We start from the raw sequence: 14,832 nt of genomic DNA, 5'->3' as shown, positions 1-14,832 counted from the left end.
AACTTATCTGACTTAGTCTAAAAACAGTGCCCCCCTGTTGATAGCCTGTTATTACAGCTCTGCTCTATTGAAGTAAATCAGGCTGAGCTGCAATACCACATATAACCTGTAGATAGGTGTGGCGCTTTTTAGAAGAAAGCAGACATCTTTTTTTATAATCCAGTGCAACCCTTTTAAGTATAGTCAATCATTACAGTATCTATGAGGACAAGTGAACTCAGTTTCTTCTCTTTTCACACAAATGCGGTCTGACTCAAGACCTTGTTTCATGACACAACATGTCCCAGCCCCTATGGTAATTATATTATATTAGCATGTGGCACACCGGAGGCTTTGATGAATGACCCTGCCCGCTGTTAACGTTTACTATAACTCTACCTTTTTATATACACTCGGCACTTTCCATAACAGGGGCTGGTCTTGTTACCGCTCCGTTCTTTTTCCCAGGGTTACAGTTTGTCCTGAAAGGCTATTTTGTCATCTTCTATGAAAGTACAGACTTTTTTTGGGGTTGAAAAAAACATGTGCTACTTGAGGTAAATTCATCACATTCCAGTAACACAGTGAGGCTTTTAAATATCTTGGCTTTCGGGTACAGAACAAGTTATATGTGTACGGTTCCTTCTTCTCAGTCCTAAGGAAGATTTCTGTAAAGTTGTGCACGAAGCTGCTCCAACATATTTCTTCAAAAAGTATTAAAACCTATATCCCTCACAATGTCCTACAAGCCTCCTCGCCCCAAGTAGGTGATTGATGGCATTGAGCGTTTGTGATGGCTCGCGTAAGGCCTTGTGAAAAAAGTCTAGTAGATACAGTTATACTTTCTTCAGTCCTGGGGATATCATTATCGACTCATAGTGATCATGAAGAATTAGCAAAGCTGAATTTGCCAGAAGCTGATATTTTCAGTTTACAACAGGGCATGTTACATTTTATTAATGGTGGCCATACATTTCCAAGAAGTGTCAAATTCAACGTTCTTGTTCCTGGTCCAGCGGCCACTTCAAAAGGACTAGAGCCCTACAAACCTTCTCATACCTTCAGCATCCTCAGCACCTCTTCTGATTACTAGACCCATGTTACGACACAACACACGAATGATACAGACGAATGACGTCATGGTGTTTACTAATCAGAAGAGCCACAGGAGATCTTCAGCACTCAACCAAAAGTCATTCTGCCCAAAGCTATTTCTAAGGTGCCACCCATACAAGTGTATACTCGGTTTGGCCAAGCGTACACATGTTGTCAATGAGAAGAGGAGAATAAACCTCATTCTCCCTACAGAATAGATGATGGGGGATGTTAAAAAATCAGCATGCCTTAAGCTTTTTTCCCCCAACGTTGGATGAACAGACATGTCGTCCACCTTATATGATTGACCGGTGCCATCAAGGTTTGACAAACCTTTGTCTTAACTCAGTGAGAAAATGCAAAAATGATGTGATGTGAAGCATAAATCGAACCCATACTGAGATATTGTACATTTATGCCTGACGCTGACCATACACATTGGGAACTTGACAGTATTGAGGAGGTTGGCCAACAATGTAACATGCCACCCATGCAACTGCATACAGTACTTGGCTTGGCCAAGCATGCACATGTTGTCAATGAGGAGAGGAGAAAAAATCTTGTTCAAACACATCTCCCTTTAGAACAAATGATTGAGAATGTTAGGAACTCTACATTCTCTATGCTTAATTCCCCCAACGTAAGCAAAACAGGCATGTTGTCCACCTTAGATGATCGACCCATGACACCAAGGCTTGGCCAACCTACATCTCCTTAACTCAAAGAGACAATGCAGAAATCCAACACCTACTAAGAAAATCCAAACCGTAGAGAGGTTTAATAGTGGAATTACCCAACTTTCTGATGCCTGTTGCTGACCACACACATTGGGAACTTGACAATATTGAGGAGATTGGCTGACAACGTAACATAACCAAAGCGATTTCTAATGAGAGACCCATTCCCCTAACACAGGATGAATAGACATGTCGTCCACCATAGATGACCAGTGCCACCAAGGCTTGGCCAACCTACATCTCCTTAACTCAAGGAGACAATGCAGAAATCTGACCCCAACTAAGAAAATGCAAACCATAGAGGAGCCTAGTAGTGGAATTACACAGCTTTGTGATGCCTGTTGCTGACCATACACATTGGGAATTTGACAAAATTGAGGAGATTGGCCAACGATGTGACATGTATGCGGACAATCCTCATGGATCAGGCATGTCAAATGTAATCATGGCAAATCCTTACTACCCCATAGAAATAAGTCACTCCCATCAACATCGATATCGGCTCATGTTCTTACTGAGGTCATCTGAAGAGATGGCAATCATATGGCCAGTGATGGAAGCCATTTCAAACATTTCTGAGCAACTGTGTAAATTATCAGAACCCCCATAAGATTGATGAAATTTGAAGTCCATGACAAACTTGAACATCATAAATAAAGATTATTTTGTTTATCGACAGTTAATTTTATAATAGAACTAGAACATTTAATCAAGGAAAATCCAAAATTCTTCCAATCAGAGCAGCGTGACCAGTTATTCAATTTGCATTGACGTTTCTCCCTTCCTGCATATAAACGACTTCAGCATGTGCCTGGAGCTGAAGGAAGACGTCTTAAGTCGAGGCTAATCCTTACAATGGACATTGTAACGGTGGAGTCAGTAATGTTTGGGCTGCTTCTAGCTGTACAGGAAAAGACAGAATTTGCAGTTGCATGATGTCACAGGGTGGTGTTCCAAAAAAATCCAGCTGAAGCCAAGAGATGATGTGAGAGGAGAGAAATCAGAGCATGCTCTGCTGGCTGATAAAACACAAAGGGAAGAAAAGCCAGAGGCGGCTTATCATACCGTTCCCAAGACCTCAGTCTTCAGCCTTGAATATAAACAATCTGCCACCTAAACCCATAATCTGGGCTGTCCCGGGCTTCTTGGTGGAAAGAATTACCTACAAAATCTGTGTCGTTAGGTCAACACCCCTCCAACTAGTCTACAAAGAGGCTACACCCAATATTAACAGTTATAATGGCCGTGTACTAAAGGCTAGAACAGGCGTAAGGTCAAATAGACATGTAACAACCAGGGGTGTAACGGGACCCAATGCAAAAATCTGTCACAGCTTCACCCACAGACACAAAGGAGCAATCCAGACGTAAAGGGGAAAATATCACTGCGCAGAGAGAACTGTGCAGTTACTAAATCTCTGTCTTCCGCTTTAGGCTATGTTCACACGTTGTGTTTTCACTGCAGTTTTTTTTTTCTGCAGGCAAAACCTGCTGTCTTGGCAGTGAAGAAACTGCATAAAAAAGCAGGTTTTGCTGCGTTTTTTTTTTGCTGTGTTCTTCATGCTCATACAGTTTAGTTCCTGTAGTTTTCTGCACCCAAAACAAAGCAAAACCTGATACCTGCGTTTTTGCTGCATTTTTTTCCACTTACTCATTGTTTCCTATGGGTGAAAAAACTCAGCAAAAACGCTGAAATAAGTGACATGCGGCAGTTTTGAAAAACGCAGCAGTTTTCCAATTCAGTCAGGAGAAAAAAAAAAACAATATGTGTGCATGAGATTTCTGAAGTCTCATAGTTTTTGCTTTTACTGCAAAACACAGCTTTTAATTTGCATATAAAAACGGAGCAAAAACGCAGCGTGAGAACACAGTCTTATAGTGAACTATGTGGCGGTATTATTTAAGTGGCAGTATTATTTAAAAATTATATTGTGTATTTTTGTGTGGTGTATTACTATTGTATGGTGTCCCTATGCAGTGTGCCCAACAATAGAGGTAACTGGGCAGTTACTGGATCTCCTCTACTTTGTATCAAACTGTATGGCGGTATTATTCAGGCATTGTCTGATGTAGTTTTGTATGGTGCATGGTATATTATTATTGTGTGGTGTCACTGCATGGTGTCACTGTGCAGTTGCAAAATCTCTGTCTCCTGCTTTATAGTTAACTCTATGGCGGTATTATTTAGGCATTTTATTGCGTATTATTTGGACTTCCTACTTATTTCTTAAAGTAGTTTTCCTGGACTGATATACCGATAATCTATCCCTCGGAGAGGTCATCAATACCAGATTGGTCCGGCACCTGGCATACCCCGGAGCCTTGATCACCAGAAGTCCATAATGATCAGAGATCAGATTGACTTCAATGAGAGCCGAGTTGCAGTACCAGAGAATGACCACTGTATGGTTTATGGAGCTGTGCTCTTCTGGCTCCATGCACTGTGATTTTTACACTGTTTGCGCTGGTAATAGCTGATCTTTGAGGGGCTCTGGATATAGGACCAGCCATAGGTATATTGATGACCTCCTATGAGTATAGGTCATTAAATTCTTAACGTCTGTCTGAAAATTAGGCCTCCTAGAAATATGTTCTTATAATCTATGTGCACTCCATGAGTTTACTACCATGACTAGTATGGAAAATAAATCTTGATGAATAACTCTTTCAGAAGCCACCATGTCTTCTTAACAATGTTATTCAACGGGGCTCAAATTGGTGACTTCTAGTTGTCCGTCCTGACATGTTGGTTTTTGCCTGTTTCCTATATAATGACAATTCTGGAACATGTTTCCTTTTATCTTTGCGCTATGCCTTTTCCCTGTTTCTTGTACTAGAAATGTATGCATAATTTGACAACTGGGTGTGTCCCTGCCAAACTCTTACACTGTCCAATCAATCCTGAGAGTTTTAGACTTGTTTCAGAAGGTAAAAACGGCAGTGCCCAGTTGTCAATTTAAGCGCAATGTAAAGTTATAAGAAAAAGCTGAAAAAATCTTTTCTGAAAAAGCTGAAAAAATGCTGAAAAGAAGCGTAAGAAAGATCTGTGCCAGAATCTTTTTTTTTTTTAATGGGGAAAACAAATAATTACTAACACAGACATGTCAGAGGTGGTGACTAATCCTCCTTAAGGACAATTGGATGTAATATACCAGATGTGTCATTAACAAGTTCTGTATTTTTGTTTTGCCTTTTCAGATGCATTGTGAACGATTTATATGTATCCTAAGAATAATCGGAACTACCCTCTTTGGAGTGTCCCTCTTACTAGGAATTACAGCTGCTTACATTGTTGGTTATCAGTTTATCCAAACGGACAACTACTACTTTTCTTTTGGACTCTACGGTGCCATATTAGCACTGCATCTCCTCATCCAAAGCCTCTTCGCCTACCTGGAGCACAGGAAGATGAAGAGATCTCTTGAAACCCCTATCAAACTGAATAAATCAGTTGCCCTATGTATTGCTGCATATCAAGAGGACCCTGACTACTTACGGAAATGTTTACTGTCCGTGAAACGGTTGACCTATCCGGGGATGAAGGTCATCATGGTCATCGACGGTAACTCCGAAGAAGACCTTTACATGATGGATATATTTAGCGACATTATGGGGAACGATCGAAGTGCCACTTATATCTGGAAAAATAACTTCCACGAAAAAGGTCCAGGAGAAACGGAAGAGTCTCACAAAGAGAGCATACAGCAAGTCACCCAGCTGGTTCTTACCAACAGATACGTGTGCATCATGCAAAAATGGGGAGGAAAACGTGAAGTGATGTACACCGCCTTCAAAGCTCTGGGTCGGAGCGTGGATTATGTGCAGGTAGGGTAAAAAGTCCATGCATGGTCGCCAACACAAACATGTCTGAAAATAAAGGATCTTTTGTGCAATCGGTGTCGAATGCTACAGGATACGCTGGGCCCTCGTCAGCACAGTGAACCATTCAGACTATTTAAAACACATCGAGCTTCGTGAAAGTCGCTCTCTGCCTTGTATAAAAAGAGGTAGAAAAAAAACTGTAAAGCGAAATGAAAGTGGATAACGTCATCCCAAAAACTGACATGGTGCCACTGCAATCCTCCCTCCCCATCCCCCAGTACATGTGTTCCTAGAAAGCCATGACACTAGAAGATGCATATTCCCTAGCGTAGAATGAGAAACCCAAAATGTTCCCTTCTAGCCTGAAAGTTTAAAATAAAAGTCACCTAGTTTTCAGTATCCTGCTGACCACATCGAAATAATCCACGTTAATAAGGTGGGAAATGCATCATCGTCAACTGAACCTCTTCTGGTAGTTTTCCCTTTAATTTACCTTAAAGATTGTACTTATTGATTTTTGGAAAATATGTTTTTCTACAAATTGTAAAAAATGTTTTTCAATGTTTCTCCAAATTTTCATCATATTTCTTTTTTACTTTTATTTTTTCAAACTGTCTTCAGGTTCCAAATTCTAAAGTTTGAAAATTGAAAGATGAACAGTAATAGAAATTATAACAAAAGACATAAAATAATATGATTGTATCATTAAAGGGAAGACGCCATATAATATTTTTTTTTTAAATTGCAAAAATGTAAAGAATTAATGTTTTAATTTTTAATAAAAATATTAACTTTTTTTAATGGTGAAAAATAGCTAAAAAATGTAGATATATTTCACTATTAAACACTAGGGGGAGCTTTATAATGAGGTGGTGCATCTATAAGGTGTGATAAAGTAGCAATTGTACCCAGATCCCAGTGCCTGAAGGATTCAGAAAGACCCTGTAGCACATAGGAAGAGACCAATATAATAAATGATACATGGTAGGTCTAGCAGGCCCTTTTACAAATTTACCATTAGTGCACCAGAGGTTCGCACTTTGTTATTCTGCCTCAATGATATATCAAATGGGGTCTTAAGGTAAAGATCCAATTCTCCATCTACTAAGGCTCCTCAGTAGAGTTGGAGCAAATTGATTCACAGGACCCTGTCCACACCACTACTCTGTTGCCACCGGCCGAGAGCCCTCTTACATGACAGCTTCAATTTTGATTAGCCAACCAAGCTGGCTAATCAAAAGTAGAGCTGCGGACGCTGTCAGAAAGTATAGGCTCTCAGTGTTCCCATCCGACAACCATAGGATGGAATCATCTCTATTCTTAAGGTTAAGAGTTAAAAATTGTGATACACTTTGTAGGTGTATTGATAGGCACACAGATGGGACAGGCATAGATACAGATTATTTTTGAGTCTACTGAGCCAATGGGGTCAAATGCACCAACTCAATTATTACCATCCAAACTGAAAATTGTCCTACGATAAAGGGATTTGTTGTTCAAACTTGAGTTGGGTTTCTCTGGCGCCTTTCACTTTTGCAAAGGGATTTGAGAGGCGCCATTGATGTAGCATCCTCATATCGGCAACTTGGGTGCACGGACAACAGTTATGGCTCCTCCTCTCCATTAGTGCTTATTTATTATTAGTCCTATAAAGGGCTGTGCAGTTAACCGGTCATGAGTCCATCGACGCAAACGTCACCTCCCCATGCAAAAGTGGGAAGTGCTGAGAACATCCCCTTAAAATTATTCAAAATATTTTTTTTTTACATTTCATTTTTGTTATTTATTATTACTCATTTTTTCATTTCTTGGTGACTTTCATTACCGCGTCTAAACTTTGACATTCGGTTCTGCAAAATACACTAAAAACATTTTTCTACTTTCGCAACAAAGCCGTTCTTATATTTGATTATTAAAGTGGGGAAAAAAATGGCTCAAAGATGAAACACATGTCGGGAATGTTTCCCCGCGCTACATATGGCCTACACTCGCCTCTTTTAAACTTCACAACACCTGAATTTTTGGCAGGATCGTGTAATGTAAGTTGAGGTCAAGTCGCTTTAACCCCATAAGCCCCAGACGGCAGAGCGTCTGCAGCCACCATGAGTGCATATATTACGGTAGATTTGCTCGGTTGTTTGGCAGAGGTGAAAGAGAAAATATTTTCTCTCGAGAAAGTCGTTAGTTCCGAATCCCTCGGCATGTATCACCTTCCAAATCCATTTCACTGTCTCCTAACTATGAGTCAGGCGGGTCCTCTTATCCCCCTGGATCCTGTTGAATAGGGAGGGTCTTTCTGCCCGGCACACAGCGTACATCTGGTGAAAGTTTTTTTTTTTCAGTGTTTGACGTTAAATATGTGAGTTTTCTAATCCCAAAACAGTCTAAGTGGCATTTTTCCAGGAAAACGAGGTTCTCTATGTAAGACTGGTTTTTCGCTGATGATCTTTTTTTTCTGCCTCAACAGCTGATCACCTCGTCTCCTTTGTAAATTATAGGATGCAAATGGATAAAGCTCATGGGGTGTGCGGGGAGTAAACCGTCTGGAAATATTTATATCTAGATGAGGAATGTTCTGATTCCTTACAATACATGCGAAATGGAACAACTTTGCAAATAGTTTTATTGTAAAATCTCCTACCACTTTGGGCATCCGGGTACTATGCAGAACAATGAGATTTCCTGGCAAAGTTGCCCAACTCTTGGCCGAACCTTTGCTCTCTCTGCGGACCTTAGTGGGAAGAGGGGAGTAAGCTCCTCTGGCTGTGGTTTATTTTCTGTGAAAGCAAAAAAATTGGTCATAGAAATTTGACAAGCCTGATGAAGGAGGCCACCAGTCATGAGATCCCCATACACATTAGATAGTCAGATGGTCCTTCCGAAATCCCCCTTTGTGCCTCATCCTATTTTGCGCACCATCTGACTATTATATTTTTGCTTGTGGCCAATAACCATAGACGCAGATAGATCTGCATAGGAGATATATTCAAAATAGAATTGAGTTATTGTTAGACATAACTATCGATTCTCCTAGGTTGACCTGGAAATGTAAATCTGATCGGCATAGCTTTATTTTCCTTGGCCAAAATGCAACATTTTTTAATAGACGCCCCAATACCATTGCATTAGTAGTTTCTTTTGGACCCTTCATAGACCCCATGGTCTTTTATTTTATATTATTATTATGCATTGCTTCTATAGCACTATCATATTCCACAGCGCTTTACAAGCATGGCTGTCCCCATTGGGGTTCACAATCTAGATTCCCTACCAGTTGTCTTTGGAGGAAACCGAAGAACCCAGAGGAAACCCATGCAAACTTGGCGAGAATATGCAAACTCCTTGCAGACATTGATCTTGGTTGGACTTGAACCTGGGACTACAGCGCGCTGTAAAGCAACAGTGCTATCCACTGAGTCACCATGATGCCATCCTTGGCCCTTCTCCTCCTACACCTCTTCAGAAAAGTGCAGTGAATTTCATAAATGGAGTATTTTTCTCTGATTTGGCACGACCAGGTTCATTTATTTATTCCGATACAATCTTCTGTTCATTCTAGCCAGCGTCGAACAGCTGCAAATATTCTCTTTTCCTGAGCAATGAGACAGTAATAAAAATGATACAATAAGAGCCTGTTGCTGAAAGCGGACATATCCCATCATAGAAACAAGGCTTAGAGGCCAACATTAAAGTTTTTTTTTTGTCTTTTCCTTCCACTCCAACACGGAGATGTTACCATAAAACGTAGCACCTGCGTCGTCCAAATGTCTGTGTCATGTTTTATATATTCTGGGTCTGACGCTCATGCAAAAGACAGAGCCAAACAAGCAAAAAAAGAAGAAACAGATGCGAAGTCAGATTAAATAATATAATAGAAAAAGTTGAACAGATTAAAAAAGATGAAAAAATACATTTTTATACTTCTATATTTAGTTTATTTTAAGATATTTTATCTTTTTCTTACCTGTGTTTTTCGTGTTTCATTTACCAGGTGTGTGACTCCGATACAGTCCTTGACCCAGCTTCGTCTGTCGAGATGGTGAAAGTTTTGGAAGAAGACCACATGGTGGGTGGAGTTGGGGGAGATGTGCAGGTAAATATTTATTATCTTTTTATGTTACAAAAAAGTTGCTAGAGTCAAACCTGGGGCGAAAAAAAAGTTTCCTGCCGTTGCCCTATTTATAACAATTATGGATAAGGCAAAAGCGGGTTTCTGGCAAGAGCAAAGCTACAGAGGGTGGTAAAAAAGGCATGTGACCCAGTTACTGTGTGTCAAGGGAGATGACCACCATCTTGCCTTGACCATTTTGCGGCCAAAAAATGTTTGCCCCAAGTGAACAAAAGCTTTGCCCACCAACACTTAGCCCACCACATACAGTACATGTTCCACGATCCCTATATTTTGCTCATATATGCCGTACTTGTATGCCTCAAGAAATGATTCCTAATGGTGAGACATTCTGAAAAATTTGGGGACAGGTTGAGTTTGATAAGGAAAAAAAACAGGATTTGAAACCCAAGTAAAGAGCGTAAATATAAAGGATGCAGAGTTCAAAATCACACTAAGGTTCTCTTGGGGACTTTATCCCATTTTTGCCAAGTTTAGCCAGCTAGAAACCCAGATCGGTATCTCTTTACATTGCGTGAAATGATCAGCTGTCAATTTAATCTGTAACCTTGCCTCTTTTATCAAACCCAACCTCATCCATGCTTATTCCCCTGTCTCACAATGTCTCACCATGCCCTCTTGCTTGCCTCACAATACCACCCAAAATATATTGTTTGGGGTTGAATTAAGGCAAGTTCATTGGGGCACCGAAGATTTACTGACTCTTCTGTTCTGTGGCTCTTCCCTTATTCTAGGCCTCCTTGACATTTCTGGAGACTTAACCAAAATACTTTAAAGGGAGACTGTCAGCAGAAAATGACTGTTCAAACTATGCAAAGTGACTCAGTGCGCCCTTGGCGTTGCCAAACAGTTCAATGCACTTTTGTTTTACCTTTTTCCCTCTATTTCCGTCACATTCTTCCTTGACTGACAGTTTGGGCATTATAGAGCTTGAGAAGGATGGAGATGATGGAAAACAAATAGGTGGGATTGTGTATTGAACTATTTGGCCACTCCAAGGGTGCACAGAGAGCCTTTGCTTGGTTTGCTCAGTCATTTTCTGCTGACTGGTTAGCTTTTCTGATTCCCGTTGAGCAAAAAGAAGGGTTGCTAATGCTATAAATACACATAATAGAAGGGTGGTCTTGATATTAAGCTTTTTACAGGGTCCATAATCTCTAAGTTACTCATTAGGTCAAGGCAAATTCCAGATGACAAGGGTGTCAATTTTTCGAATTGATGCAAGACCCAACAGTCATAAATAATATTAGGTCTGGCAGCTGTCTATTGCCTGGAGAAACGTCTGACTGTAATCCCAGCCGGGCTATGTAGCCTGTCATTTCCAGGAGCTCCTTGCTGGTTTTGGCTAACTATGCCCCTTTGAAAGTAATACTCCGTGTAGTCACTTGGATGACATGGGGCTTGCTGAAATTCTAATTTATGATTATCCCAAGGAATGGCAGGAAGTGCAGCCCTGCTAGACAAGCGGTTGTGCTTTTACAATTAAGATAAAATATGGCCAATGGAGGAGAAACACTTAGATGTTCCTTTTGATGTTCTGCTCACTGGTCTATTGTTCCTTTGTCCCACACATATAATTTAGTCTGATGTCGTTTTCATCCAGAGTCATTATTTCTGTGTTAAATTTATTTGGATCAGATGTATAATGCTTTTGTGTATTTTTAGATTTGTATTTTAGGCATTTTGTAATTATACCCTACATCCATGTCAAAATCAATGCTTTTTAATATTAGATACAAGTCAGACGAATATATCCAAAACTGAAAATGAAATCGTAAAAGCTTTATCTATGATAAAAAAATACATGGCTGCTTTCTTTAAAAAAAAAGAGGCTGCAATACAACACACAACCAGTGGACAACCATGTTTTTTGGTAGGAAGTAGCAATGATTTTCTTACCTTGCATAACCCACGACTTATTCCTTACCTCGTTTCCCCATAATTTACTACTATTTATTGTTTTCCATTCAGATTTTGAACAAATATGACTCGTGGATCTCCTTTCTAAGTAGCGTGAGATACTGGATGGCCTTCAACATCGAGAGAGCTTGCCAGTCCTACTTTGGCTGTGTCCAGTGCATAAGTGGACCTCTTGGGATGTATAGAAACTCACTGCTACATGAATTCTTAGAAGATTGGTATAATCAAGAATTTTTGGGATCCCAGTGTAGCTTTGGAGACGACAGGCATCTAACCAACAGAGTTTTAAGTCTTGGCTATGCAACCAAATACACAGCACGATCCAAATGCCTTACTGAAACCCCTATCGAATATCTAAGGTGGCTTAATCAGCAAACACGTTGGAGCAAGTCCTACTTCCGTGAATGGTTATACAACTCTATGTGGTTCCACAAACACCATCTATGGATGACCTACGAAGCTGTGATCACCGGATTCTTCCCATTTTTTTTAATTGCCACTGTCATCCAACTTTTCTACCGGGGACGCATATGGAACATCTTGCTCTTCTTGTTGACTGTCCAATTTGTTGGCCTCATAAAGTCCTCTTTTGCCAGCGCTCTCCGGGGGAATATTGTTATGGTTTTTATGTCTCTTTACTCAGTCCTTTACATGTCCAGTTTACTACCTGCCAAGATGTTTGCCATTGCGACCATCAACAAAGCAGGTTGGGGTACATCGGGAAGGAAAACTATCGTTGTCAACTTTATAGGGTTGATTCCTATAACCGTTTGGTTTACAATCCTTTTGGGTGGTGTGGTTTATACCATCTGGAGGGAAACTAAAAAGCCATTTGCAGAATCTGAACAGACAGTTCTCATAATCGGTGCAATACTTTACGCATGCTACTGGGTGATGCTATTGACTTTGTACGTGGCACTGATCACGAAATGCGGCAGGCGGAAGAAGGAACAGCAATACGACTTGGTGCTTGACGTATGATGATACTCAATTACCACCATAGTATGCAAACTTATCAGAAATTATCAAAAAGCCTTAATAGACTTTTTTATTATTTCTCTAGGAGTATTACGGGCATGAATTCATGTCTTTAAGGGAATTGCAATACTGCTGCTGGGACTTGAACAAACACTAATTGTGGCTCATTTTCACTTATCCAATGCCAAATAGTTGAACACTTTCAAGAAAATGAAACACAACTTTTGAACCAGGTCTCCCCTCGTTTTGCGGGGCAGGGCTATTTTTGTGCACTTTTTAATTGTGCATATGCCTGACAGTGTTATGTTCTATATACCTCACTGGTCATGCTTATGTCTGGGTGGTCAAGGCGGAAAGGAGTTGGAAAGATTTCTAGGCCTCATACACTTTAGGATCTTTTCTATTTTTCCTCTGGGAAAGTTCCTAGTAAGTGGGCCAATCGGCTCTAGCAATACATTACAACTTTATTTATAAACTTTTTTTTTTTTTTTTTTAATTTTAGTGATGGCTCTTTGGTCATCAATTATAAATGCCAGACGTGCTTTAAATAAAAGCCTAATGGCTATGCTGTATTTTTATATTATTGTATTAATTATGGGTTTTTTATTTGTATGCGAATGTTTAAAGTTTTTACATATTTTATATTTTACATATCTGATAAATCATTTGGTTCTCTATTCTTTTTAAAATGTGTTTTTTGTTTGTTTTCTTTTTGTTTGTTTTTTTTGCCTTTTTGTTTTGTTTTTTTTTAAACTGATACTGGCCAAAATGTGAAACTTTATAATAGTTCATATTGTTCACCAAGCAAAGAATAAAGTAATTATTTGTACATTTACGTCTGCTTGTGTTTATGATGTTAAATATGACCAGTGTCGGACTGGGTTGCCAAAGGCCCACCAGTAACGATGATTCTTGGGGGCCACTGTTCATGTACATGCAAAAATAACCTGACCCTTGTACATACATTTTGATTATATTTAATATTAAATTGGCTAGCTTGTTTTATGAAAGATTAGGTTACACCTTTTTCTGCAAATTGTGAATCAAATGCTCATTCGCACTCTTTCGCAAGGGCCTACCAGAGGATTCCCCTGTTCCCCTGTGGGGCAGTCTGAGCCTGAATGTGACCATAGATTTTATTTCTTTGTTTTTTTGGTAGTTATTTTTTTTCAGTGGGTTATTCTCAACATTAAAAGTTATCACCTATCCAAAGGTTTTGTGATGTCTCGCAGCATTGTAGGGTTCTGGCTGCCGGGAAACACCCCCCCACCCCACCCGATTCTGAGACAACCAATTTTTTTTTATGGAAAATAGCTGATTTTAGCGCTCAGAGAATCAATGGAGCAGTGATCTGCTTCATGATCCATCTGGTCATTTCAGAGCCCCGGTAGAAGTTCAAGGAGTTCAACCCCACTGATCTACAAATCACCCAAGGAGTTGTATCCCACTGATCTGCAAGTCACCCAAATGGTAGATGATAACATTTAACATTGAGACTAACTCTTTAAATTTGACCCTGCATTTGCAGTGTAGGAAATGGGTCTAAGATTGGTTGTGAAGTTTCTCAAATCTATTTTGAATGTATGACCCTTATTTATGCAAAAAGGATGCCATACATTTGCATACAGATATGTTCTTACTTCCTTTTGGTCTTGGCTCAACATATCCTAAGATGAGTCATGGCATGATGTCAACAACTTTTTAAAAAATTGTGAATTTGTGATACTCTCTTAAGAGATGTTTATACTATATGCGACTGTGTGTGTCCAGTCAGTGCTTGTGAACAGAAAAGAAAAAAATATCCGGCTTGTGGTTCGCCTTAATTTAATTTTTAAAATTTTTAATGAAGTGTTCAAGGGAAGGTATAGTCAAAAAATGACCTGTTGTAGAAATTATTTATGTGTTAAATGTAGTGATGAGCAAACCCCTGGATGTTCGGGTCCGGCGAGATCAGCCGAAGTTTAAAAAAAAAAAAAGTTCTGTTCTGGTACCAGAACAATATCTAAACCCGGCCCCCTTTCACATGAATGGGGGCTCGAACATCTATCTGCATGACAACATGGCAAACACTGCCTCTGATCAGTGGTGGTAAGATCAGCCGTGGTGTGGCTCCCACGCTGTCAGATGACAGCATGAACCCACAGCTGTGTCCTGAGGTAAGAAGTTTTCCTCC

The 14,832-nt window shown here is 39.8% G+C and overlaps 1 protein-coding gene across 2 annotated transcripts in view; it reads left to right on the top strand.

Moving 5' to 3' along the window:
- The window catches only part of HAS2 (hyaluronan synthase 2), a 106,868-nt gene extending 93,430 nt beyond the window's left edge, over window positions 1–13,438 (top strand). For both annotated transcript variants that reach the window (XM_073590276.1, XM_073590275.1), the window contains exons 2-4: window positions 5,009–5,635; window positions 9,624–9,725; window positions 11,733–13,438. In XM_073590276.1, coding sequence (XP_073446377.1) covers window positions 5,009–5,635; window positions 9,624–9,725; window positions 11,733–12,662 — 1,659 coding nt within the window. In that variant the 3' untranslated portion in view covers window positions 12,663–13,438. The remainder of the gene's footprint in view (window positions 1–5,008; window positions 5,636–9,623; window positions 9,726–11,732) is intronic.
- Window positions 13,439–14,832: the final 1,394 nt, after the last annotated feature.

The sequence above is a fragment of the Dendrobates tinctorius genome, unplaced genomic scaffold (genome assembly GCF_039654945.1).
Source record: "Dendrobates tinctorius isolate UK_male_01 unplaced genomic scaffold, ASM3965494v1 ptg000116l, whole genome shotgun sequence".
In the NCBI taxonomy this organism is placed as follows: domain Eukaryota; kingdom Metazoa; phylum Chordata; class Amphibia; order Anura; family Dendrobatidae; genus Dendrobates; species Dendrobates tinctorius.
This window is presented reverse-complemented; position numbering and strand designations above follow the sequence as displayed.